This window comes from Eulemur rufifrons, chromosome 9 (assembly GCF_041146395.1).
Source record: "Eulemur rufifrons isolate Redbay chromosome 9, OSU_ERuf_1, whole genome shotgun sequence".
NCBI lineage: Eukaryota > Metazoa > Chordata > Mammalia > Primates > Lemuridae > Eulemur > Eulemur rufifrons.
Genome location: NC_090991.1, coordinates 28,148,527 through 28,171,084, shown reverse-complemented (window position 1 = coordinate 28,171,084; position 22,558 = coordinate 28,148,527). Strand labels below are relative to the sequence as shown.

The following is a 22,558-nucleotide window of genomic DNA, read 5'->3' as shown; positions in this document are numbered from 1 at the left end:
GTCCCCAAAGAGACTGTGAAACATTGAAGGTGCCTCAAGGGCAGCAACTTCTCTGATTCGTTTGTGTCCCACCATGCTTTGTCCCTGTAAGGGCCGGCAGTTATTTGTTGGATAGAAGTTACCTCCTTATGCCTGTATGTGATTTCTGGGTTGGTTGTACGGCACTGTCTGCCATTAGGAAATCAGGGTCTTACCTCTTTGCTTTGCCCACGTGAGGTGGTGGCGTGAAGGGGCTTTTGCACTTGAGCATCTTTTCTGATTTCTTTTGAAAGCACGTGTCATCTTTATTGGCTTTTAAGTAAGCTTGTTGTCAGATCACCACTTCATATCTTTTGGGCACTCCTATATGGCGTCATCTGTGGCTGTGGGCAGGATCTCCATGTACCCAGGAATGCGTTCCTGGCACCTGCATTGTCACCATCCTTAGAAACCTGTCGGAATTCACTTGTAAAGCGAAAGATGGTTGTCCAGGGCTGGAGATGAGTGGCCAGGTGGGTGTAATGGAGTCTTCACAGTTTGTAAAAACCACACCCCTACCTCCCAAATGAAGCAATTGGGAAGACCTTCGCAGGAGGTGCTGAGGTTTTCCCTTCCTCGCCTGAGGAGGAGTGAGACTTGGACCTGCCATGGGTTTGGTCAGCAGAGGAGGAGGCTGGCTGGGCGCTTTACCCTTGTGTTGCTCCCTTTGTTACCAAGTTTTCCAAACCAGGAGTTGGTTTCAGTGTTATTGAGTAATTGGACTGGAGGAGCTCTTAACTTGAGACCATGTCCAGACATGGGACTTTTTGCCTCGGCCCTTCTTACCTGGAGCTCCTGGCGCTGGACTCTGGGTTTCCATTTTGGCTGGAGAAAGCATCACTGAGCAGGTGCTCCCACCCGGACATCACTGGGTCAAGCGTCCAGCCTGCCTTCTGCACAGCAGGCTGGGAAAGTGATCCGTGACATCCTGACAGCTGGGCGGCCTGGAAGGGGGGAGCGTCCCTGGGGCGTAGCTGGTCTGGCCACACTGGCTGGCCTGGCTGCTCTGGGCCCATCACAATGGAGGGTGTGGGGACAGTCCTGGGTAGGACCTCGCAGCCCCACTGTGAGCTAATTTGGAATCTTTAGGGTGGCCATGTGAAGTCATAGCTTCCTCAGGCCCCTAAGGATGCAGGTAACCGCCCAGTGACACTGGAGCTGGGCTGACACTCCCACACCTGAGGCATGGCTCCAGCACTCTGAACCGCTGGCCCCAGCCATGCTGCTGAGGGTGCTTGGCCCAGGCTTACCATCGCCCCCGCCCTCGGTGGCAGGACCGCACGCTGCCCAGCAAGGTAGGTGTTGGCCGTTGCGGCATCTTTCCAGCCCTCACGTTTCTTGGGGTCTTCTGGGAGCACCCTCTAGAACCGCACTGTCCAGTGGGTAGCCACCGCTGTGTGTGCCTATTTGAATTTAAATTAATATCAAATAAAATAAAAAACTGAGTTCCCTAGTCACACTCATCATATTTCAAGTGTTGAGTAACCTCCTGTGAGCAAGTGGCTGCCAGTATTAGACAGCAGTCACCCCTGGGGGGTCCCCCAGGCCTTTGCCTATTGTGACCTGCTCCACTTCAGGGATGTCGCAACTGCCGAGACTCTTTCTGGCCACGTGGCCTCAACAGCAAAGGTCGTCCTTCGTCTGGCCCTCCCAGCGCGGCAGCTTCGGCTCCTGGGATCCGTTCCAGCTTTGCTCACTCCCACACACGAAGGCAGTAGAACCTTAATGTGGGTCACAGCCCCCTCCCCGAGGGAGGGCTGGCCGCCATTGAGAGCCATTGCCTGCTGCTGGGCTCCGCTGCTTGGGGTACCAGGTTGTGCGAGTAAGTCTGAGAGAGATTGATTCTTCCATCCAGGTTGGGAGCTCCTGGTGGTCAGGAGCTGCTCCTGGTGGTGACTTACACATGTTTGCATGTACAAGCAAGGTGAGTAACTGTGACCTGACGGGGAATTAGGTAAACACATCTGATACAAGAGACATTCTTGGGGTCTTGCAGAGAAGTCTGGGTTTGGGATCTTGCTCCACCAAACTTCCGTGGGAGGGAGTGTGCCTCCACGCTTGGCCCATAGCCTGCTGCCGTCCTCTCTCTCTCTTTTGTAATTTTAAAAGTTTTTTAGTCTTACTTTTTAGAGACTGGGTCTCACTCTGTTGTCCAGGCTGGAATGCAGTGGCATAATCATAGCTCTCTGCAGCCTCAAGTTCCTCAAGCGTTCCTCCTGCCTCAGCCTCCTGAGTAGCTAGAACTACAGATGTGAGCCGCCACCACCACCCCTCCCCCAACCCTTGTGCTGTCACTTTCTGAATGCAGTGGCTGACGTGCTGGGCTCTAGGTTCTGATTCCCTGCTGGGGAGGAGTCCTGCAGGAGGGACTTGGTGAGCGGGGCACTCTGGAGATGGAGGGTCTTGGGCTGGCTCTTTCCTGTTGGTGGACACTTGGGGCGGTCTTAGGTAGTGTGCACACTGGGGGAATGGGAGAAATGCTCACATTCCCAACTTAGAGGATGTGTAAGTGTCCATTTGGAACACAGAGTGGATGACCAGGCGAGACGGGACTTGCTGGGCTTTTGGCTCCTAAGCTGTTGTTTTTATGGTGGACTTTCCCATCAGTTATGTGCGGCTCTTTTTCATAGTAACTGTGCCAAATGGGCTTAGTCACTGGGACCAACGTTTTTTGTGCCATTCCCGGGGATTTGTTTTCTAACAAGAAACATAGCAGAAGGCTCTAGACCGCAGTTACCCATCTCTCAGCTGGGTTAGGAGTGAGGTCATAATTTCTCCCAGGGCTGTTCTGAGAAGCTGCAGGTACGTCTCTGGAGAAAGAAAGGATCCTTTTAGAACCTGGAGTGAGCAGATGAGTGCTGAGGCCTGTGGCTGTAGCACGTGCCTGCCTTCAGCTCTGTGACCGCTTGGCAGCCAGCCACCGTGCATCTATTCCCGGGCAAATGGACCTGCTAAAAATAAGCAGGCAGCTATTTCATTCCAGCAGATTCAAAATAGCCGCGTGTCCCCCCCCCCCATCAGCCCTAGGGCAGGGCTCTGCAGCATCCTTCTGGGAGGCCTTTTCCTGAGTGCAAGCAGCCTGCCCTGAGTGTCCTGGGCCTCGGGGAGGAGGCCCTGGGGGAGGAGGCCCTGGGGGAGGAGGCAGCCTGCGGAGAGCGTGTGCATGTGAAGGCCTATGGCCCTGCGGTGTGCAGTGCTACTTCAGTCTTGAGAGGTAGGTTCAGCTTTAAAAAAGAAACAAAAACACTAGGGCAAAGAGCAATTGCAGAGTCTGTACCCAGAGAAGGAAGGAAGGTAACAGAAAGCCTCGCAGGGTGGGGTGTGTGCACACACACGCATGCTCGTGCCCCCATCTGGGCATTCAAGAAAGGTTGGTGTACCCCTACACCACTTCTCGTAGGCCTATCAGACCACGTAAGTCAGGGAAAAGGGCATCTTACCAATTCCCAAGAAGTCTGTTTGACTGAGATTGGCTCTGGGTAAGAAAGTGAGGGGCCAGCCGATTCCTAACTGTGGGAAGAGGGGGCTGGTGGAAGGTATTAGTCACCCCGTGGAGCCCCTGGGAGGTCCCTCCCGGTGGCCACCCGTAGTGAGCCCCAGCTAGCCTCAGGGAGTTGGAGCCAAGGCCTTTGGGCAGGGTGGCTGCTGTCCCCAGGGGCTCTCAGTTCCCTTCTTGGTGGAGGATGGCTCATATTTCTAATCACAATCCCCTGATAGCAAGGGAGGAATAAACTGTGCCTTCCGACTCTCTGGGGGTATCTCATTCCTCTGTTCTCCAGTGCCGGTGGAGCGCTTCGGGTCGGGCAGTTCCTGTCCTGGAAGCAGTCATGGAGAGAAGAGCTTTGTCCTGAGCCGCTCACTGCGGAGTAGCAGTGACACTTGGTTCCTGGTTCCTCAACCTTGGGTCTCTGGCACTAGTCCAGGGTGGGAGGTGGAGGCCCTGGGCATTTAGGTGGGGCATTCTGGATTCTGTGATGTGGATGACATGGCCTCAGGGTAGTAGTATTCAGTGCCTTCTCCCAGGAGGCCCTCCTGGCACAGCAACAGGGGGCATCTGGCTTGGAAATGTCGCAGAAATCATGTTTGCTGGGCTGTAAGTCTCCACAGCCATAGCTGACCGTAGGGGATAGATTTGGTGGGTGTGGGGGCTTAGAGCCTTGGTCTCTGGGGACCATGCTGGGCTGGGAGGCTCGGGTGGGATGCTATAGTGGTGTCCCTGTGAGCTGCAGAGCTGCAGGCAGGCGAGGCGCGTGTGGTGGCCCCTGGCTGCTGGTTCTGTGCGTCCTGGCTGGGTGAAGACTGAGATGGGGCAGGGGACGTGTGGGGAGCCCAGTGGCAGGATGGCTGGGGACTGGGTCGAGGTACCAAAGCCAGGCTGGAATGCGTGTTTGAACACTGGGGCTCTGCCTTATCGCAGTACTGCCAGCCTCTGGGATCTCGGGAGGCTGGGTGAGGCGGGACCGTAACAGCTGCACAGGCAGAACCCCCGGAATCAGCTTTCAGTTCCAAAGGGGTGGGGCTTCTCCCAGCTGTTTCGAGAGGCAGTTTGTGTCTTGGGTAGCAACCCCTCCCCGTACACACCCATTTGAGCCTGTGGCCTTGGGCCGTTGGTGTGCAAAATGGGGTGGTGGTTAGGATTTTTTTCTTCCTCTCTACCTCATTTCATTTAGTCTTTTTCCTAAAGTCAGAGAATGGCTAGAATACTGTGGGAATCACAACTGTAAACCCTGCTGAAATGGGATTGCCTAGTTAATAAGGATCAGAATCTAAATTTACTGACCAGATGAAAACCTGGTTTAGACCTCGGCTCCACTTCCTGTTAGCACGTGCCCCTTGGAGTAGAACTTGATCTCCTGACACCAGGCCCTGCACACACTGCCCTATCCCGAGAGCACCCTTTCCCCTTAGTCTTTCTCCCTTCTCGAATTGTCTTTCCTCTTTCCTACGAAAGGCGTTGAACATGAAGCAAATGCTAAGGAAATCTCACATAATCTACCTCTTTTTTGGTTGGTTGTGGGTTTTTACAGAACAGTGATTCTCAAACTTAACTGTGTGTTGTAATCACATGGGTTAAAAAAAAAACAGATGTCCAGGTCTCCCCCTGAGATTCTGATTTAATTGGTCTGGGTACCATCGTGGCCTTGGCTTTTTTAAAGCTTCCCAAATGATGCTGTTTTGGAGCCAAGTTGGAGAACCACTGTCAGAGAACTCTCCTCCCGAAAGGAAGAAGCAAGAGTATCTATTTCTAGATAAGAAATCCCAAGGAATCTACTAAAAAAAACTATTAGAACTAATAAATGAGTTCAGCGTGGTTGCAGGATACAAGATCAATGGGCAAAAACTTCCTCCTCCCACACCTGAATGGCCTGTCTTGTGTCCTTCCCAGCTTTTCCACGGGATTGTAGGGACATAGACGTCACACACCTGTGGTGGTCTATGGTTTTTTTTTTTTTTTTTTTTTCTGTATCGTGCTTTTTCCATGTCAGCACATGAGATTCTGTAGCACCAGTATATCTGTGGACTTCGCAATATGTTAATCAGTGACTCCCCTGAAAGGTTAATCCCAATTTTTTAATTTTTATTTTAATTTTTTTATTATATTTTTAGAGATGGGATCTTCCTATATTGCCCTGGCTGGTCTTAAACCCCTGGGCTCAAAATGATCCTCTCTCCTCAGAGACACAGTAGCTGGGACTATAGGTGCTTGCCACTGTGCCTGGCTTAGTGCAACTTTTTTTTATTGTGTTTTTTGTTTTTGTTGTGGTTTTTTAAAGACTCTAGGTATAGAATTTCTGGGTCACAGGATGTGGTTCTAAGGCTTTAAGAGCTATTACGAACACTCTCCAAAAAGGTAGTACAGAATTCCTCCTTCTTGGCTCATACGATGCTTCTTGCCCATAGTTGTATTAATTAGTGGGTTCTAGATTTAACGTGGACTAGAACTTGGGTTCCCATCCCTTGGCTGTATGACTTTGGCTTATTTTGACCTTTAAAGATAGTAATAGATTCCAAACCAGGTGGCTGAAGATTAAGGATTAAGCGATACAAGGAAAGCATCTAGCAAGGCGACATGTTTGAATCTAAAGCCATAAGGTAGCATTGTTGAAGCTCTCCTCCTGGAGGGATTGATACAGTCTTCTGAGGCCTGGCCACTGCTTAGCCCTACTTTATACTTCAAGTGTTATCATTGCTTCCTTTTCCAGTATTAGCAAGAAGGTTTATCTTTAAAGATAGAGGGGGCTTCTAGAGAGGACCCTCTCACCACCGCTCCCCTGGCTCCATCTGTAGCACTGGGGGCAGAACACACCTATTATAGCTTCCTTCACAAGCTAATATGCTAGCCCCTGGGGTCTTGTTAAAATGCAGCTCTGATTCAGTAGGTCTGAGGCTGAGACACTGCGTTTCTAGCAGGTTCCCAGGTGATACTCAGTAGTACTACTTGTCTATGGACCGCACTTTGAAAAGCAGAGCCCTAGAGCCCTTCCCAGTCTTAGCTGAAGATTAGCACCACCCAGGAAACTGTTAGAAGTACTGATGCTCTGGTTTTGCCAGGGACATTGATATAAGTCAACTAAACCGATAAGAGTTGTTAAAAACGTTTATTTTTGTTATGTCTGCAACAAAACACAAACCCAGATTAAGGTGTAATTCACCATGTCAGTTGGAGGATTTTTGGCTTTAAGTAGACTTTTAATTTTTGCAGACAGATTTAAAATTTGCTGGCATGGGAGGTGCTGAATACAAACAAGTGTTCTAGAATAAGTCCATCATAACTTAATGAGAGCCAGCCCTGCTTTGCAAAGCACTTAATATATATATATATATCTTAGCTAATCCTTATACCAACCCTCCCTTAAGAGATGTGTTCCCATCTTACAGGTGAAGAAAATTGAGTGTTTTGGAGTTTTTTGTTTTGGTTTTTGGAGACAGTCTCTGTCTGTTGCCCTGGCTAGAGTGCAGTGGCGTCGTCATAGCTCACTGCAACATCAAACTCCTGGGCTTAAGCAATCCCTCCTGCCTCAGCCTCCCAAATAGCTGGGACTGCAGGCACACACCATGGTGACTGGCTAATTTTTCTATTTTTAATAGAGACAGGGTCTCACTGTTGCTCAGGCTGGTCTTGAACTCCTGCCCTCAAGTGATCCTCCCGCCTCGGCCTCCCAGAGTGCTAGGATTACAGGTGTGAGCCACCGTCTGTAAAGTTTTCTATCTTCTTGATATGTCTGCTCCCTCATTCTAGATCCTTATCGTTTCTCCTCGTTTGGATCTGACTTAGATTTCTAGGTTCCCTTTGCCTTCTGGAAACACAGTGTGGTGTGTGCCCTTGCAGACCTAGACTTGTTCTGTCTACAGGACAAAATCCAGACTACACAGGGGGGCCCCGCTAAACTACAGATGCTCCTCAACTTAAAATGGAGTTCCGTCCTGATAAACCCATCGTCAGTTAAATACATTTAATACACCTAACCTACCAAGCATCATAGCTTAGCCTAGCCTGCCTTAAATGTGCTCAGAAGGCTTATGTTAGCCTACAGCCGGACAAAATCATCTGGCAACACGGTGCACTGTAAAGCACCAGCTGTTTACCCTCCGGATCTGATCTCGTGGCTGACTGCGAGCTCCGCTGCCGCCGCCCACGGTTGCAGGAGTGTCCTGCTGCGTGTGGCTAGCCTGGGAAAGATCCAAATCCAAAATTCAAAGTATGGTGTCTACGGAGTGTGTATGACTTTCGCACCGTTGTGAAGTTAAAAGATCATAAGTTACTGAATTCCAAGTCTGACCTGGGTCTTCAGGCTACTGTTTGTTTTCTTGGTCCCTCACCCTGGGGCATCTCCCGTGCATTTTTTCTTCCTCCTTTGCTCTTGCCTTCTGTTGCTGAATACCAAACTACTGGTTCCCTGACTCGTGATTTTGGGGGAACGTGAGAGGGACGTGTGTACATGTGGATTCCATGGGTGTTTGAAAATGCTTCAGCACCCCTTGGATAGGCAAAGTGCTCCAGGAGTTTAGAGAACTAAACCACACGGAACATAACTGGCCCCTTGTTGGAGAACGTAGGGAGAATTTGGTGTCGTAACGCGATGAAGAGGGGATTTGGGTTAAAGAATAGAATGCTCGTTGTGTTTCAAGGGGGTATGTGTGAATCGGGGAGCTTGGAGGGGCAGGGGCCTCTTCCTGGCCACTCACCCGCAAGCGACCACCCAGAGGGACCAGCTGGTGCAGGTCCGAGAGGCCTGCTCCTCAGGGGACGCGGGGTAAGGGAGGGAGACGGCGCCGGCCTTCCCCCCGCCCCCCAACCTCCTGCGTGTGCACGTGCTCTTCTCTGGCCCTCGTAACAGTCCTCCCCCTCCTGCCCTCTGCAGGTATCATTACTTCAAGCCTCCAGGATGGCGCTCCCGTTCCGCTCGCTCTTCCCCTTGGCGCTGCCCGGAATGCTGGCCCTCCTCGGCTGGTGGTGGTTTTTCTCTCGTAAAAAAGACCACGTGAGCAGGCACAGCGAGCAGGTGGAGGCCAGCGCTGTGGAGCTGAGAGCCGACTCTGCCATCAAGGAGGCTCTCCCCGTGGAAGATATCTGTGCCGCAGTCGTGTTCACACCCCCCAGTGTCACACAGCCACCAGAAAAGGAACCGCCCACCGCGAGCAAACCTTCTGCAGAGCCCCCAGCCTTGCTGCGGATACAACCGGCCCGTCGGAGATCAGAGTCCTCAGGCAGCCTTCCCAACGTTACAGACCCACGACCTCGACCGGGAACACGCAAAGACGACAGTGCAAAGCTGGAATTAGCCTTGATGGGTGACGATGCCAAATCTATTCCCCTAGAGTGTCCCCTTTCATCCCCAAAGGGTATACCGTTTCCTCATGAAGCAGCCGAGGTGTGTAAGCAAGAGCCCATGTTCAGCAGGATGCCGGGGCGGGCGGCCCCCGCTGAGAAGCATGGCCCTGGGGAGAGGGCACGAGAGACCGGTGGGGCCGAAGGGACCGGCGATGCAGTGTTGGGGGAGAATGTGCTCGAAGAAGGTCAGTTGTCCCAGGAGCATGTCTCGGAATTAGAGAACAGCAAGGCCCCCCGCCTGGCCCCCCTGGGAGGAGAAGGGGAGAAGGGGAGGAGCGGCCTGCCCCAGGTGGTCGTGCCCGCACAGCAGAAGGAAGAGTATGTGGTAGGAAAGTTGCTAAGTAGCGTCATTGAGTCTGCTTACACAGAGCTGGCTAAGGACGATGAGACGCCAGCACCTCACGTCAGAGGTGGCAAAGCCTGGGACAGAGACCTGGCGGGAGAACTGACCAAAGAGGAGAGCTTGGATAGAAATGATAAGATTGAGCAGGCTGCCTTCCAGTTAATCTCCCAAGTGATCTTGGAAGCAACCGAAGAAGTGCTGGCTACCACGGTGGGCAGGATTGCAGGGCGGATATATCAGGCCTCGGCCGGTCAGCTCCAAGGTCAGAAGGAGGAGAGCTGTGTCCCAGGCAGCCCCCAAACTGTTCTGGGCCAAGATGCTGGGGAGCCCACCCTGGCCACAGCAGAGGCAGCCACCAGCCCATCAGACGCAGCCCCACCCTCGCCAGGCCTGCCGGCAGAGGACCTGCCGCCGCCAAAGACCTACGTGAGCTGCCTGAGCAGCCCTCTATCCAGCCCCACCAAGGACAATAAGCCAAAGAACTCCGCACACCCCATCTCCCTGGCCCCCTGCCCCCCGCCGGCTGCCCTCCTTGGAGAGTCGCTGGATGGGGAAGATGCCACCTGCATGTCGGACAACAGCCAAGGTGTCCCTTCAGTGGTCTCCTCGGGCCACTGCTCAGATTCCCTCAGCACTTCAGGGCTCGAAGACTCTGGCACAGAGACCAACTCAAGCCCCAGGGACAAGGCCATCACCCCACCGCTGCCGGAAAGTACTGTGCCCTTCAGCAATGGGGTGCTGAAGGGGGAGTTGTCAGACTTGGGGGCTGAGGATGGATGGCCCCTGGACGCAGAAGCAGATCATTCGGGAGGTAGGAGGGTCTCAGGTGCTCACTTACAGGATGGGGGCCTCCCTTTATGTGCTAGGGACGGGCCGCTGGCCAGCCTCTCCCTTCTGCTACCTGTGCAGCAAAGCCGTGGTGCTCTTCAGCTCCGTGTCCCAGCTGGCCTGCAGAGCTCCGGGCACAGCATAGTGCTCGTGGGTGATGAGCAGTCAGGTTGCCCTGGAACCCCAGAGCCACAGGAGCCGTGACTTGGCTCATTAGCCAGCGAAGCCCCCAGCCCTTCCGAAGGAGGTAGCTCAAAGTTGAGTGCACTGATGAACCTTCGTGTGCCTCTTTTCCTCTTAAATGCTGACCTCTTAATGTTTTTTTTTTTTTAAATGGAAAGGTCTCCTTAGCTTTGTTTCCCTTGAGTGCCAGGTATGGGTGTGAGGTTCTTTTTAATGGTTTATTTCCTTTTAATCATGTGCTTGTTCCCATGTCTTCACCTGCTTCCCTCCTCCAGAAGCTCTTACAGGGTAAGTGCCCAAAGAATGGCCACAGCTTTGAATACATGTGGGAGGCTCGAGCTTCCTGACGTTGCCGTCACCTGTTCCTTCGCAGAGAGCCTCAGCCACTTTCTTTCTGTGCAGCTGCAGTTCCACCCCCGGGAAAGAGGGGCACTTTGGTAACGAGGTGTCCACTGGGTTTTTCGAGTGCTGACCCCAGCGTAGACAGTTCAGACCGCTAACTGACAGGTCAGCAGCTCCGGACCCTGCTTCTGCAGCCCCCCTGGGGTGTTTGGTTTCTCTCCTGGAGAGGGGCCGCCGCTCTCCCAGTGGCTCTCTAACTTGCCCATCCTGGAGCCACCCCCTACCTCCCGTTTCAGCTCCAGGGGTTTGGGAATCTTTACCGGGAATCTTAATACTTTCGGCAGCATCTGGTTTGTACCACACACGACGTTTTGTCACCTCTAAGATGCTGTTAAGACGTTCCTGTTTTTATGTGCTGCCAGTCGTGATTATAGAAGGCCAGGTACTATGAGATGCCTCCCAATGTCAGGGTGTTAAAATGTTTCTCCCAAAATTGGATCTTTAAAATGAGTGAAATTTTTTAAGAATAGAGGAGTTTCTCTTTGCCTCCTGCCCCTTACTCAGCTCAATTGACAAGCCCCTCAACCTTGTCATGCCAACTCCAGATCGATGGCAGAGGCTACTTGGATGTGTTGACTGCGTCTGAGCCTAGGGGCAGAACTGGGCTGTGGTGGGCAGGGAGGCTCAGGGATTGCAGGGGAGCCAGCGGTCGCAGGCCACTGTTACCACTCAGTGGGCGCCGAGCACAGGGCCGGCGCCCGCGTGCGTTCCCACGTGGGCCCTGCTCTGTGTGGGAGGGAGTTGAAGCTGAGAGGGGTCCGGAGGACAGCCCGGCAGAGGGAGCCGGAAGCTGGCCTTGAGTACTGCCTGCTAGAGTCCTGGTGTGGTTCGGAGCCACTCTGGGTGCCCTTGGGGTGGCGGGTATTGGCTGGTCCTGTTCTGTTGGACAGAGGCGGGGGCTGCGCATGGGTGGAGCCCCCCACCCTCCCACTTCCTCATTCTGTTCTGCGTCTAGCAGGCTGGCCAAGCCACCTTCTCTCAGGGGGAGGTTTTCCCTGTGTGAACTATTCCGAGCCCCTGGTGTCAAGGGAGGGGGTCACTTGGAAGGTGGCTCTTCCTTAGCTGGGAGCAGAGTCTCTGTAAGCCCTCGTTCTCTTTATCCAGACAGTGTATGGGTTGCTTGGTGGAGGATTGTGACCAGGGTTTGGAGAAACAATGTGGAAAATAACCTGATTGGTAGGCTGTCGGGAGTGATCTGTTTCTGGCAATTGAGTCGTTCATATTTAAGCCAGAACCACTTCTCTTGAGCTGGTCGGGACCCGTTTTTCTGCAATATGGTCCCTTTGGCGCTCTCTTGAGAGTGCAGCAGGCCAAGTTGCTTCCCACTGTATCCTCTTGGATAGCTCAGTCTTTTGACCAGCGGCTATTTGAACCCAAAAGAGTATTCAGGGTTACACAATTTGGGCCCAAGCAGAAGGAAAGGAGACCCTTCTTCCTTGGTCCACATCTGGCAGAGAAACGCAGGTCCCTGGTCAGGGATAAGAATGGGGTCCTCGGACAGGCCAGTGAGGATTCTGTCTAGCTCTGCTTGGCAGAAGACCACTGCCTGGGACCCCAGGCCTGGGCCTCAGGGGCTGGAAGACCCCTGGTCCAAGGGCCTGGGCTAGTTGGAAGGGTGCCGAGACGGTTGTGACCGGTAGGTCCGGCTCCTGGGACCATGTGGGCCTGCAAGCATGTCTCCTCCCCCGCCACGCGGCCTCGCCTTCCCTGGGCGCAGTCTGTTTCTTCCCATTTCACCACTTGTGCCTCTGCTCCGGCAGCTGTGGCTGGGTGCGGCTGCCAATTAAGCAAGTGGGACTCTAAGTGACAGGCTAAAATTAGGTGTATCGACACCCCCAGTCCTCCTTTCACTCGGGTTGTTCTGAGCCTTCTAGACTGAGTTGATAGTCACCTGCCAAGCTTGAGGAGGGGGCGTGGGGCGGTGGCCTCCCGGAATGTGCACTTGGGAAGTTCTGCGGCGTGGCTCTGCTCTGAGCCAGGCTCGGTGTGTGCGCGCGCCCGCTGCTTCCTCCCCTGCAGGTTCCGATGGGAACAGCATGGATTCGGTGGATAGCTGCGGCAGCCTCAGGAAGACTGAGAGTTTCCAAAACGCCCAGGCAGGCTCCAGCCCCAAGAAGGTCGACCTCATCATCTGGGAGATCGAGGTGCCAAAGGTAAGGGCTGCGTCCCTGCAGGCCGAGTTGCAAGCTCAGAGCTCCTTCGGCCCAGGGCCATCAGGTTGGGGGGAGGGGGAAGGAGGGGGAGGGACAGTCAACCAGCAGGAGCCCCTGCGGGAGCCAAAGGCTGAGGGAAAGGGAACACTATGCTGCTCCGAGGCTCTGAGAGCTTCCTGCAGCGTGGAGGAAGATGGCTGCAGGAGCACCTTCTTCTCGTACTCACTCACAGGCCTGGGGGCTCTTCTTGTGCATTCTGGGGCTCAGATCTGTTCAGGAAAAACCAGGCTCCCTTCGCTGTGCTCTGCTCAAGCTCGCCAGCATAAAGTGTATTGTATAATTGAGCAAAGCATAAATCCACATTTTAGAGAACTTGAAAAGTATAGCAATGTATGAAGAAAATAAAAAGCAGCTTTAATCCTACCCCTGAGAGTGACTGTGAAAGACTTTTATTTCTTTCTCATCTCGCACCCTGTGGTTTTTAAACAAAACTGAGATTATGTCGCTTTAATTAATACTTTAAATATTTAACAATTTGATTTTCCTGTGTTACGCTTTGACAATGTAATTTTAACTGCATTATTCATCGTGTGAATGTCAATTTACTTCATCGGTCCCCAATTCCAGAGTGCTTAAGTGGTTTCTAGCTTCTTGCTGTTATAACTTACAACTTATTAGCTTGATCTTTATGTTTATCTCTGGGGCTCGGAAGTAATTGGCAGGCTGCGTTCTCCCAGGGCCTCTGGCTCCGTGCTGGGGGGGAGACTTGGCGTGGTCTGAACTCTGGGTCCGGGCGGCTGTTTTGACCCCAGGTTGTTGGCTCCCATGGCGGTTTCTTCCCCCGGGAACCCTGTTAGCAATCCTGCCCTCTTTTCCCTCGGTGGTGACAAAGGGCACAAGGAGGCCGGCTGTGGCCGAGGAGGACCATGTCCCTGGTAGCTCTGCTGGGCTGGGCTCGTGTCGGAGCTCGTCTTATGTAAAGGCTGAGTTTGGCTGCTTCTCTCCACCTTGAACTCTGGCGCACTGGGCACTTCTGTGAGCCTCGTGCTCCGAAGGCTCCAGCCTGCTGCCACTTGGCAGTGGGAGGCCAAGAAAGAGTTCTTAGCCTTTCGTTTTCAAATCTAGGCCCCTTATCTTTGGACCTGAGTAGACTTGAAGGAGAGGGGTACAAGGAATCGTAGTTGATCCTTATGCTGGTAAAGTTTCTCATAGCGTGGGTTTGGGGGAAGTTGCTGCCTTTGCAGCTTTCTGGGTCTGGGCCACGTTGTCAGGGATGAAATGGGAACCGCTAGGTCCTGGAGCCAGACTATCTAGTTCAGCCGCTTGGCAGCTGTGTGACCTTAGGTGAGTTCGTTAGCCTCTCTGGGCGTGTTTCCTCATCTGTAGAATGATGATAAAGTTGTCTGTTACACGGGTCCTGTGAGTAAGTGTAAGTGCTTAGCATAGTCCTGGCAAATGAATGCTGACATGGTAACAGCTAATACATTTGAGCTTGACCTTGTGTAGAACAAAAGTAGGTCTTTGGGAGTATAGGGAATTGGTTTTCTGTTAACCCTCGTGTCTCTCTCTCTCTCTCTGGAAGCACTTAGTCGGTCGGCTAATTGGCAAGCAGGGGCGGTATGTGAGTTTCCTGAAGCAAACATCTGGTGCCAAGATCTATATCTCAACCCTGCCTTATACCCAGAGCATCCAGATCTGCCACATAGAAGGTCAGTGGCAGCTGCTGCCTTGTGTGTCGCTTTCTTAGCTGAAATAGAAGTAAATTGAAGCACCTGAGTCCCCGTTGCTGTCCTCTTGGTATCTAAGTCTCTGAATAGAAAACCCTGCTTCTCATCCCAGGGGAAGGGAGCACTGGGCGCCTCCCCTGCAGCCTCTTCCTCCAGTTCAGGTGCTTGAAGGGTGCTCGGCTGGGCAGGGCCAGGGGTCCAGGTTCACAGTGCCTAACCCCACCCTGGCCTCCTCCTGCCCTGCCTGTGACTTCCCTCTGGCCTTTTCCCGCCTGCCTGCCTCCTGTTGTGTTCAGAGCACAATCACAGTGGCAGCGGTATCATCTGAGAGGGGTAGCACTTTAGCATTGAGTGGTACCTTAAAGATACACTTGAATTCTGGGACAAGCCCTCTGGAGTGGGCTGTGTGGCTGAGTTGTTTGTGCTATGACTTTTCTCTTACCCACAGTGATTGTGTGTCCTGCCCCCACCTCCATTTAGGCTCTCAGCATCACGTAGACAAAGCACTGAACTTGATCGGGAAGAAGTTCAAGGAACTGAACCTTACCAATATCTATGCTCCCCCATTGCCTGCGCTGGCGCTGCCTTCTCTGCCAATGACATCCTGGGTGAGCGTGCCCCTCCCCCCCAAACCCACCCCAAGCAAGAAACCCCCAGACTGCGGCAAAGAAGGCAGAGAGCACGTTAATGCCTGTGCCTTCTCACCTCTGGCTTCCACCAGTCAGTTCTGCTACTAGCCTGCCTTTTCTGGGGACAAGGGTAAGGGGGTGAAGTGCTGGCAAGAAACTGGAAACCTCTCAATCCCGACATGGGGGAACCACTTTCCCTGGCTCTGCCACCTGGGCACCTTTTGTATTTGCTAGCTGTTTGCTCAGGCTGGTGTGGGGTCCCTTAAGCCTGGTGCTGTGTCCAGGGTCACCTCTCAACATCCGAGGCCTGGGTAGGACCCGCCATCCTGGATTTGGATGGGGCTTGTGATGAATTGTTTTCTTCCATTCTTTTAGTTGAGCCAGAGCTGGTAGTGCCCTGGCGAAGGATTTCTTTCCCTTTCCCGCTCCAGGAGAGGTACCTAGATTGTAAAGAAGAATGAATAGTCCCCTCCAGGCCCACGAAGCTGGGTGGCACTTTGAAGGTTGCCCTAGGATTGTGGCAGGAGGAGGAGGTGACAGGGTCTCTTGGGGCCTGTCACTCATCCTGCAGTGTGCCTCTGGGCCTGCTCCGGCCTCAGTGCATTGGGAATAGAATTGCAGAGTTCTGTGGGCCAAAGACAATTGACTGCGTTTCACACAGATGGGCTGAATGTGTGGCTCCAAGGAAATTGCCCTGCTGGGTGTTTTTTGTTTTTTTTTAGGATGGTAGGCCTTTTACTTCTGTATCTTCCCTCTTCCAAAGACCCTTGTGCTGGGGATAAAGGAATAGGATGTCTCTTTTCCTGTGGGTATTTGGGAGTAGGCTGAACTTCACTTTATGCTTTACTCCTGAATCATAGAGTTTTATTTGCAGGAGTCGTGGCCTTAGACTCATTGTCTTTTTAAATAATTGAGTGGTTTGCACAGATGGTTTCCTTCCCTTGTACTCTGCTTGGCTCACTGGGACTGAAGAGGTGATCCCAGACACCCCAGAACCAGCAGTGCTGGGATGGGGGGGTCGGGGCCAGGACTCTTCCACTTGTGACCGCCCCCTGGGAAGGCAGGAGTGATGCCCTGCTGTGCCCAGAGCCCCTGGGTGTTGCCTGTAGCTTGGCTTTGGGAAAACCAGCATCTAAGGACAAGTCTCTTAGAGAACAGTTGATGGCCTCTTCCAGGCCTTTAATATGGGGTCTGGCCACTGAGCAAACCTATATTCCAGATGCTAAAGTGGAGTGAGTTGGCGGTGTCTGGAGTATGGAAGATGAGCAGGACTTGCGGGGCGGAGGGGAAGGAGGAAGAGCAGAGGAGACGCAGACTCTGATAGACCTGACCGTGGGCTGGCTGGAGCCCACTGCTGGTGTGGGGAAGGCAGAGCAGAAGCTGTCAGGCCGTCAGCTCCTGGCGTCGGCTGCAGGTCCAGGGGAGCTGGCGTTCCTCCTCGAGGGCCTGCCTCTGCTTATTCCTGGGCACCTGGGTCTCCGTGGCTGCCTCATTCCTGTGTTTGCCCTCTCTGGGTCTTACAGACTCAGGGAGAGGTGAGAGGGAGGCAGCGCTGGCGGGTGGACCCTGCCCAGGCCAGCACCACACCTGCAGTGGGCCCTTGGGTGCCCAGTGTCTGCTGGGAGCCTCCCTGCCCAGCCCTGAGGTGAGGCTGCCCCTAATGGCTGCTCCTGGTATTGCAGGGCAGCAGCCACAGTGGTGTCCAGCACTTTCTGCAGTGAAGTCGCTGCGAACCTCTGCATCTGGGTGCCACGGTGTTCTGGGTTGCTGTGCCCCTTTTAAAGATGTGCCAGTTCAGACACTTGCCCTGGGGCCCCCGAGACTTACCCAAACATGAGAAGGATTGTTGCAGTGGCCGCTGCCCCCTCCCCTCTACAGCTCATGCTGCCCGATGGCATCACTGTGGAGGTCATCGTGGTCAACCAGGTCAACGCCGGGCACCTGTTTGTGCAGCAGCACACACACCCTACCTTCCACGCGCTGCGCAGCCTCGACCAGCAGATGTACCTCTGCTACTCTCAGCCTGGAATCCCCACCTTGCCCACCCCAGTGGAAAGTAAGTGCTGGCCTGGCGGGGGGCTGGGGAGCCCTGGGCCCTGGCCAGGCTGGGGGGAAGCCCTGGGGGTTGACTGTTCTGCCCTTGATCTTGACAAGAAGAGGCTGTTGTGGGTCCTTCGTGGGAACAGCAGCCCTGAGTTCTTGCCGTTGTCCTGGGGTCGTGCTGGGCTGGGCTTCCCGGCCAGCCAGAGACTGGTGTTTCCACCAGCTGAGGGAGCGATGGGACTGGAGTGGAGTTTCGATGCAGGGATTCAGATCCCAGCTCTGCCGCTGAGCATCTGCTCAGTGGGGCGATGCCCACTTGTTCCAGGAGCTAGGGCTGGATGTGTTCTACATAAAGACTTGGTACGAAAGCTCCCTAAGCCCAACAGGCCCGTGCAGGGGTTGGGTCATCTCCATTTGACAGATGAGAAAACTGAGCCTCTGAAATCAAGTGACACCTGGGCAGGGGCAGGGGCTTGAGCTGGTTCTTTGTCACTATTAGCTTGGTTGCCTTAGCAGCAGGGATTAAATGACAGAACATCTTTCCACCCACCCTACTCTGGACTCCTAACCTGGGGTCCCCCAGTGAGCTTCAAGGTACTAGAAAAACCTTTGAAGTTATCTGTAGCGTGTGGTGTGTATGTATGTGTGTGTGTGTGTTTTCTGCCCCTGTCTTCCCAGGGTGGGATTGTGACCCCTTGGAGCACAGCCCTGGTGGCTGTCTGGGTGCTCTCAAGCTCCTTCCGTGGCAAAGACTAGACGTGGGGTGTAGGCCTAGCAGTCCCCTTCTGGTCGAGCCCTCGATCTGAGTTGTGGGCTGGAGCAGATCCTAGATACCAGGCCCCTGGGACCTGCTGCACTTAGCGGGTCTTGATTCTTTCAGGGACTTTCCTTTGGGAATGTGAGGCAGGCCCTGGCCCCGTTCCCTGAGTGTTGTGTTTTACTTGGTTTATCTGGTTAATCTGTGTGCATCCCAGACTTTGGTAAGTTTCAGAGCAATGCTTTTCGGTCTGGATAGATTTGGGGGCAGCACACCTGCTAGGCTGAATTTCTCACATCTAGGTTCCTCCCTCTGCTTGTCCTGGGCCCTGGGAGGCCTTGTCGGGGACCCCTGCTGTTCTGTCTCCTGTGCTGTGGAGGTGCGGGCCTCTGAGAAGTAATGCGGGGAGTGGGGATGGGTGCAGCGGTGACCGTGGTGGCTGTTGCTGCCCTGCCCTGGGCCAGGTGTTTCCACACTATCCTCTTCTTGCTCTACAGTAACAGTCATCTGTGCTGCCCCCGGCGCGGACGGGGCCTGGTGGCGAGCCCAAGTGGTTGCCTCCTACGAGGAGACCAACGAAGTTGAGATTCGGTACGTGGACTATGGTGGATACAAGAGGGTGAAAGTAGACGTGCTTCGGCAAATCAGGTGAGTGGAGACTCCTCAGACAGGCACAGGCCCTGCTGGTCGTGGGATGTATGATCCCTGCGTAGCTGGCCTCGCTGCTGCGCGCCTCGGGTGTGGGTTAATCCTTCTGTCGTGCCGACTGCTGTGTCTTACCAGAAACACACTCGATTACTTGCCTCAGCCACACTGAGCTAGAAGGCCCATCTTGCGGAGGAACCTCCCAGTGTCATGTCAGAAGTAAAGCAGGCTCCTTTTTGGGAATTTGATGCGAGAGGTCCCTCCGAGGTCAGGCTTGCGGCGGGGCTGGCCGCCTGCATTCAGGTGTGCCATGACCTGTGGCCTCCTGCATGTATCCCCCCTGCTCTGCTGCGTCCTAGCTTGTGGGTGCCACTGTACGAAAGGCGAATGTCAGCTTGGCGTGGAGTCAGCCTTCACATCCGTGTTAAACTCGTTCCTTTCCTGCCTTTCCAGGTCTGACTTTGTCACCCTGCCGTTCCAGGGAACAGAAGTCCTTCTGGACAGCGTGATGCCCCTGTCAGGTAATAGCTGGGGCCTGTGGCTTGGCAGGGGGAGGTGGGCAGTTGAGAGTAGGTCTGTCTCGGTGCCCTTGTACTCACCTGGGGGGCGTATGCAAACACAGGTGGCTGCCACTGCCAGAGTTTCCGATTGAAGAGCTCTGGGCCGAGGCCCAGGAACGTGCATGTCTAAGACGTTCCCAGGGGAGGCCAGTGCCGGTCCCCGTTGAGGTCCCCATTGAGGTCCGCTGCCCTAGACTTAACTCAGGCCTCCGGCATTGACAGGCTTCCAACAAAGGCACCTTCCAGAACATAGTCCAGACCCACTGTCTTCTCCCCTGTGGTCAAGGGCAGGCACTGAGGGTGGTGGTGCCATTCAACTGGGCCACAGCTCCGTGGGGCCGGCTGGGGACTGTGCTGACACTCGCCCCGTCTTAGGCTGTGAAAGCATTGCCAGAGGGACGAGGCCTGGCGGTGTCATCCTGGGCAAATTGCTCAGCCTCAGTTTTCCCCTCCAGAACATGGGAGTGGTACCTCAATTTCCAGGTGGCTGTGAGAATTACATAAACCCAGGAACTGGTGTGTAGAAGGTGGTGAAATAGCAGCGATTTGTGGCTGGAGAGTTTCTGTTCGCAGATGGCAGATAGTCTGTGGCATCTGGTCCCCTCTGCAGGCCTCCTCCTGACCCTGTTCTTGTTTGCCCGACGCAGCCTCGTGCACTGGAAACACTGTGGTCTCGCGGGGTGCCGGGTCGGGGGGTGCCCTGGGACGGGGTCTTCACTGTGTTCTCCTTTTCCCCTTGCCCAACCTTCCTCCCCGTTTCTGTCCACCTAAGCAGCCTGTCCACACTCGGCTGAAACGCTCCCTCCTTCATGAGGTTTTTTCCAGACCTCTGTGGGCACCTGTCTCCCCATCCTTGCCGCCGTTTGCCGCGGGTGTGTTTTTCTACGTAACTTTCTACGTGATCCGGCGAAGCAGAACGCCGCCTCGGTGCCTCACCCACTAGAGGGTGGCCGCCCGGGTTGGGCTGTGCGACCGGCTGCCTGGATTTGAGCTCTGCCTTCCCCACTCTCGGAGCCGGTTGGCCTTAGATCGGCCTTTGTGTCAGTGTTCTCCCCTGTAAGGCGGGGGTGGCGCTTGGTGTCACTGGTTTGGTGGAAGAACACATAGTGTCAGCACCCGTATCGGTAGTGCTGGTGACGGTGATGTGTCCGTCGAAGGCAGAGGTTCTGTCCCTTTGTTCTCTGTCCTCCTGTGGGCAGCCTGCAGCAGGGACCTGAGCTTATCCACTGGAGTCACACGGAGGCCTTGGCTCTGTCCCTGTCGTGGGGGGGTCTCCCCAGTGCGGTTCTGCAGTCCCGTGCGGCACCTGCAGCGCTCCTGGAATGCAGCGTGTGACGAGGGTGCCCGGCCGCGGCGAGAGTCTGAATGCGGCTTTTCCTCCCACAGATGATGACCACTTTTCACCTGAGGCAGATGCCGCCATGAGCGAGATGACGGGGAACACAGCACTGCTTGCTCAGGTGTGTGGTGGCAGCTGTCTGAGAAGCCTCCTGCTGATTTAAGCATCTGGGCTTGTTGGGAACTGGTCTTTGTATTAATAAATTGCTACCTCGCTGTGGCTTGGGCCTGGGGTTGATCAGCACTCTGTAAGAGAGGTGTGTACAGTAGCTTTAAATCATGCTTTTGTTTTCTCTTCCTCAGGTGACAAGTTACAGTCCAACGGGTCTTCCTCTGATTCAGCTGTGGAGTGTGGTTGGAGATGAAGTAAGTTCTGCCCTTGTGTCCCCTCTGAGCTGCTGGTGGCAGTAATGGGTGGATTCGGAGCTGGTTTTGGGCTTTCTTGTCTTGAGCTAATCGGAGGATATAACTGTAGACCATGCCCTCCCTCCAGGGGACATGTTGGGTGCCCTGATGGGGGTGGTGATGTTAGTGTCATCTAGTGGGTAGAGGCCAGGGATGCCGTGAGCATCCTGCAGTGCCCAGGACAGCCCCCACAACGCAGAATTACCCAGCCCACAGTGTCCATGGCGCCAAAGTAGAGGAACCCTGCTCAAGACTTTCTGGGACCTTCTATCCTTTGGGTTTTTCTATCCTCCAGATCTTACGGTACTAAAGCTTAGATTTCTTCAACACATTAAAGCCTGTTATCATGCCATTCTTCCTTAGTAAACGCCACCCCCCCCACCCCCTCCCCGCCCCCAAGTCATCCCTGCCATTGCTCTGGCACATCTGTTGCCTGCGATGGCAGCCGGGGCTCCTGGAGGGAGCGAGATGGCCCCCAGGTGCCACGGCACCGCTCTCAGGGGAACTCTGTTTTCCAGGTGGTGTTGATCAACCGGTCGCTGGTGGAACGCGGCCTTGCTCAGTGGGTGGACAGCTACTACGCAAACCTTTGACCCCCGGTCCCACAGCCGCGTCTTGAGTCTTTTTTGCACTGTTGAAATCGGGCTTGGCACTCCAGGCAAAGATTTAACATCAGAATAACAAACATTGTCCTCTCCAGAAAGTCCTTTCTTTCCCCCTCATATGTAGTCCTGTTAGGAAGCTGTTTCAAAAGGGCGGAGCCGTGGGTTCTTCTCAAAGCCATAGGATAGTGTTGGACAAGGCAGTTGGCTTAACCTGATTCTAAGCCGTTTTAAAAAAAATTGACGGAAACCAGTCTCCACCAGGTTGTCCTATCCCCGCCTCTGTCCACACCCTCTTCCCCCCAGCTCCTCTCCCTGCAAGTTCAGGCCGACAGGGGAGACAGGCCGGGGGCTGCCCGGTGCTGGCTTGAGAGGATTTCTTTTCACAATCTTTCTTCAGGGAGCAAGACATGAATTAATTGGTTATCAATTACTTGTACAGCTTACATAAATGAATTGCTGACATTTAACCAGTTTTTATAAACTCCATGTAGGTCTCTAGGAACAGACTTTTTTAAATGCAGATGTAAATATGAAGTGATCGTCAACACCTCTGACCTCAGTCCATGGGGAGGGGAATGTTTTCCTGCCAAGCCTGGTAGTAATTTGTAACCATTTTCTATTTGTGCAAACTCTGTAAATATGTTTAAAAAAATGTAATATTTTGTACAAGATAACACTGGAGAACAAAGGGAACTCGAGATTTTTCCACACCACGTGTCATCTGTAAGTAGAAGTTAATTCTGCAGAGTGCAGCTGCTGCGCCGGCCCCTCTCGACGGGGGCTCCTGTGGCTTCCTGCATACTGGACAGGGTGACTGTATGGTCTAGACTGTGATCTGGGGGCGGGGGGGGGGGGGGGTTGCTGTACAAATCTGTTAAAAAAAAAACTAATTGAATTACCTTGCAGTGGTGTGTTTGATTCTTTTTTAGACTGTCTTCAGTATTGTGCAATCTAAAAATAAGTAACTTAAGTAACTTAAACTTACATAAATCTTGAATTGTATAAACTCTTAGCTTTGAGTCCATTTTTTTTCCCAAAAAGGTTGTGGGGTGGGGAGTGAAGAGGGTGGCCGAGGGTGTAGGGGGTGGG

The 22,558-nt window shown here is 53.8% G+C and overlaps 1 protein-coding gene across 2 annotated transcripts in view; it reads left to right on the top strand.

Annotated features, from left to right (window-relative positions):
• AKAP1 (A-kinase anchoring protein 1) overlaps positions 1–22,307 on the top strand; it is a 31,777-nt gene extending 9,470 nt beyond the window's left edge. For both annotated transcript variants that reach the window (XM_069482361.1, XM_069482362.1), the window contains exons 2-11: positions 8,382–10,005; positions 12,627–12,760; positions 14,343–14,469; positions 14,968–15,095; positions 16,995–17,172; positions 18,414–18,564; positions 19,015–19,082; positions 20,508–20,581; positions 20,763–20,825; positions 21,383–22,307. In XM_069482361.1, the coding sequence (XP_069338462.1) occupies positions 8,406–10,005; positions 12,627–12,760; positions 14,343–14,469; positions 14,968–15,095; positions 16,995–17,172; positions 18,414–18,564; positions 19,015–19,082; positions 20,508–20,581; positions 20,763–20,825; positions 21,383–21,457 (2,598 nt within the window). In that variant the 5' untranslated portion in view covers positions 8,382–8,405 and the 3' untranslated portion in view covers positions 21,458–22,307. The remainder of the gene's footprint in view (positions 1–8,381; positions 10,006–12,626; positions 12,761–14,342; positions 14,470–14,967; positions 15,096–16,994; positions 17,173–18,413; positions 18,565–19,014; positions 19,083–20,507; positions 20,582–20,762; positions 20,826–21,382) is intronic.
• Positions 22,308–22,558: the final 251 nt, after the last annotated feature.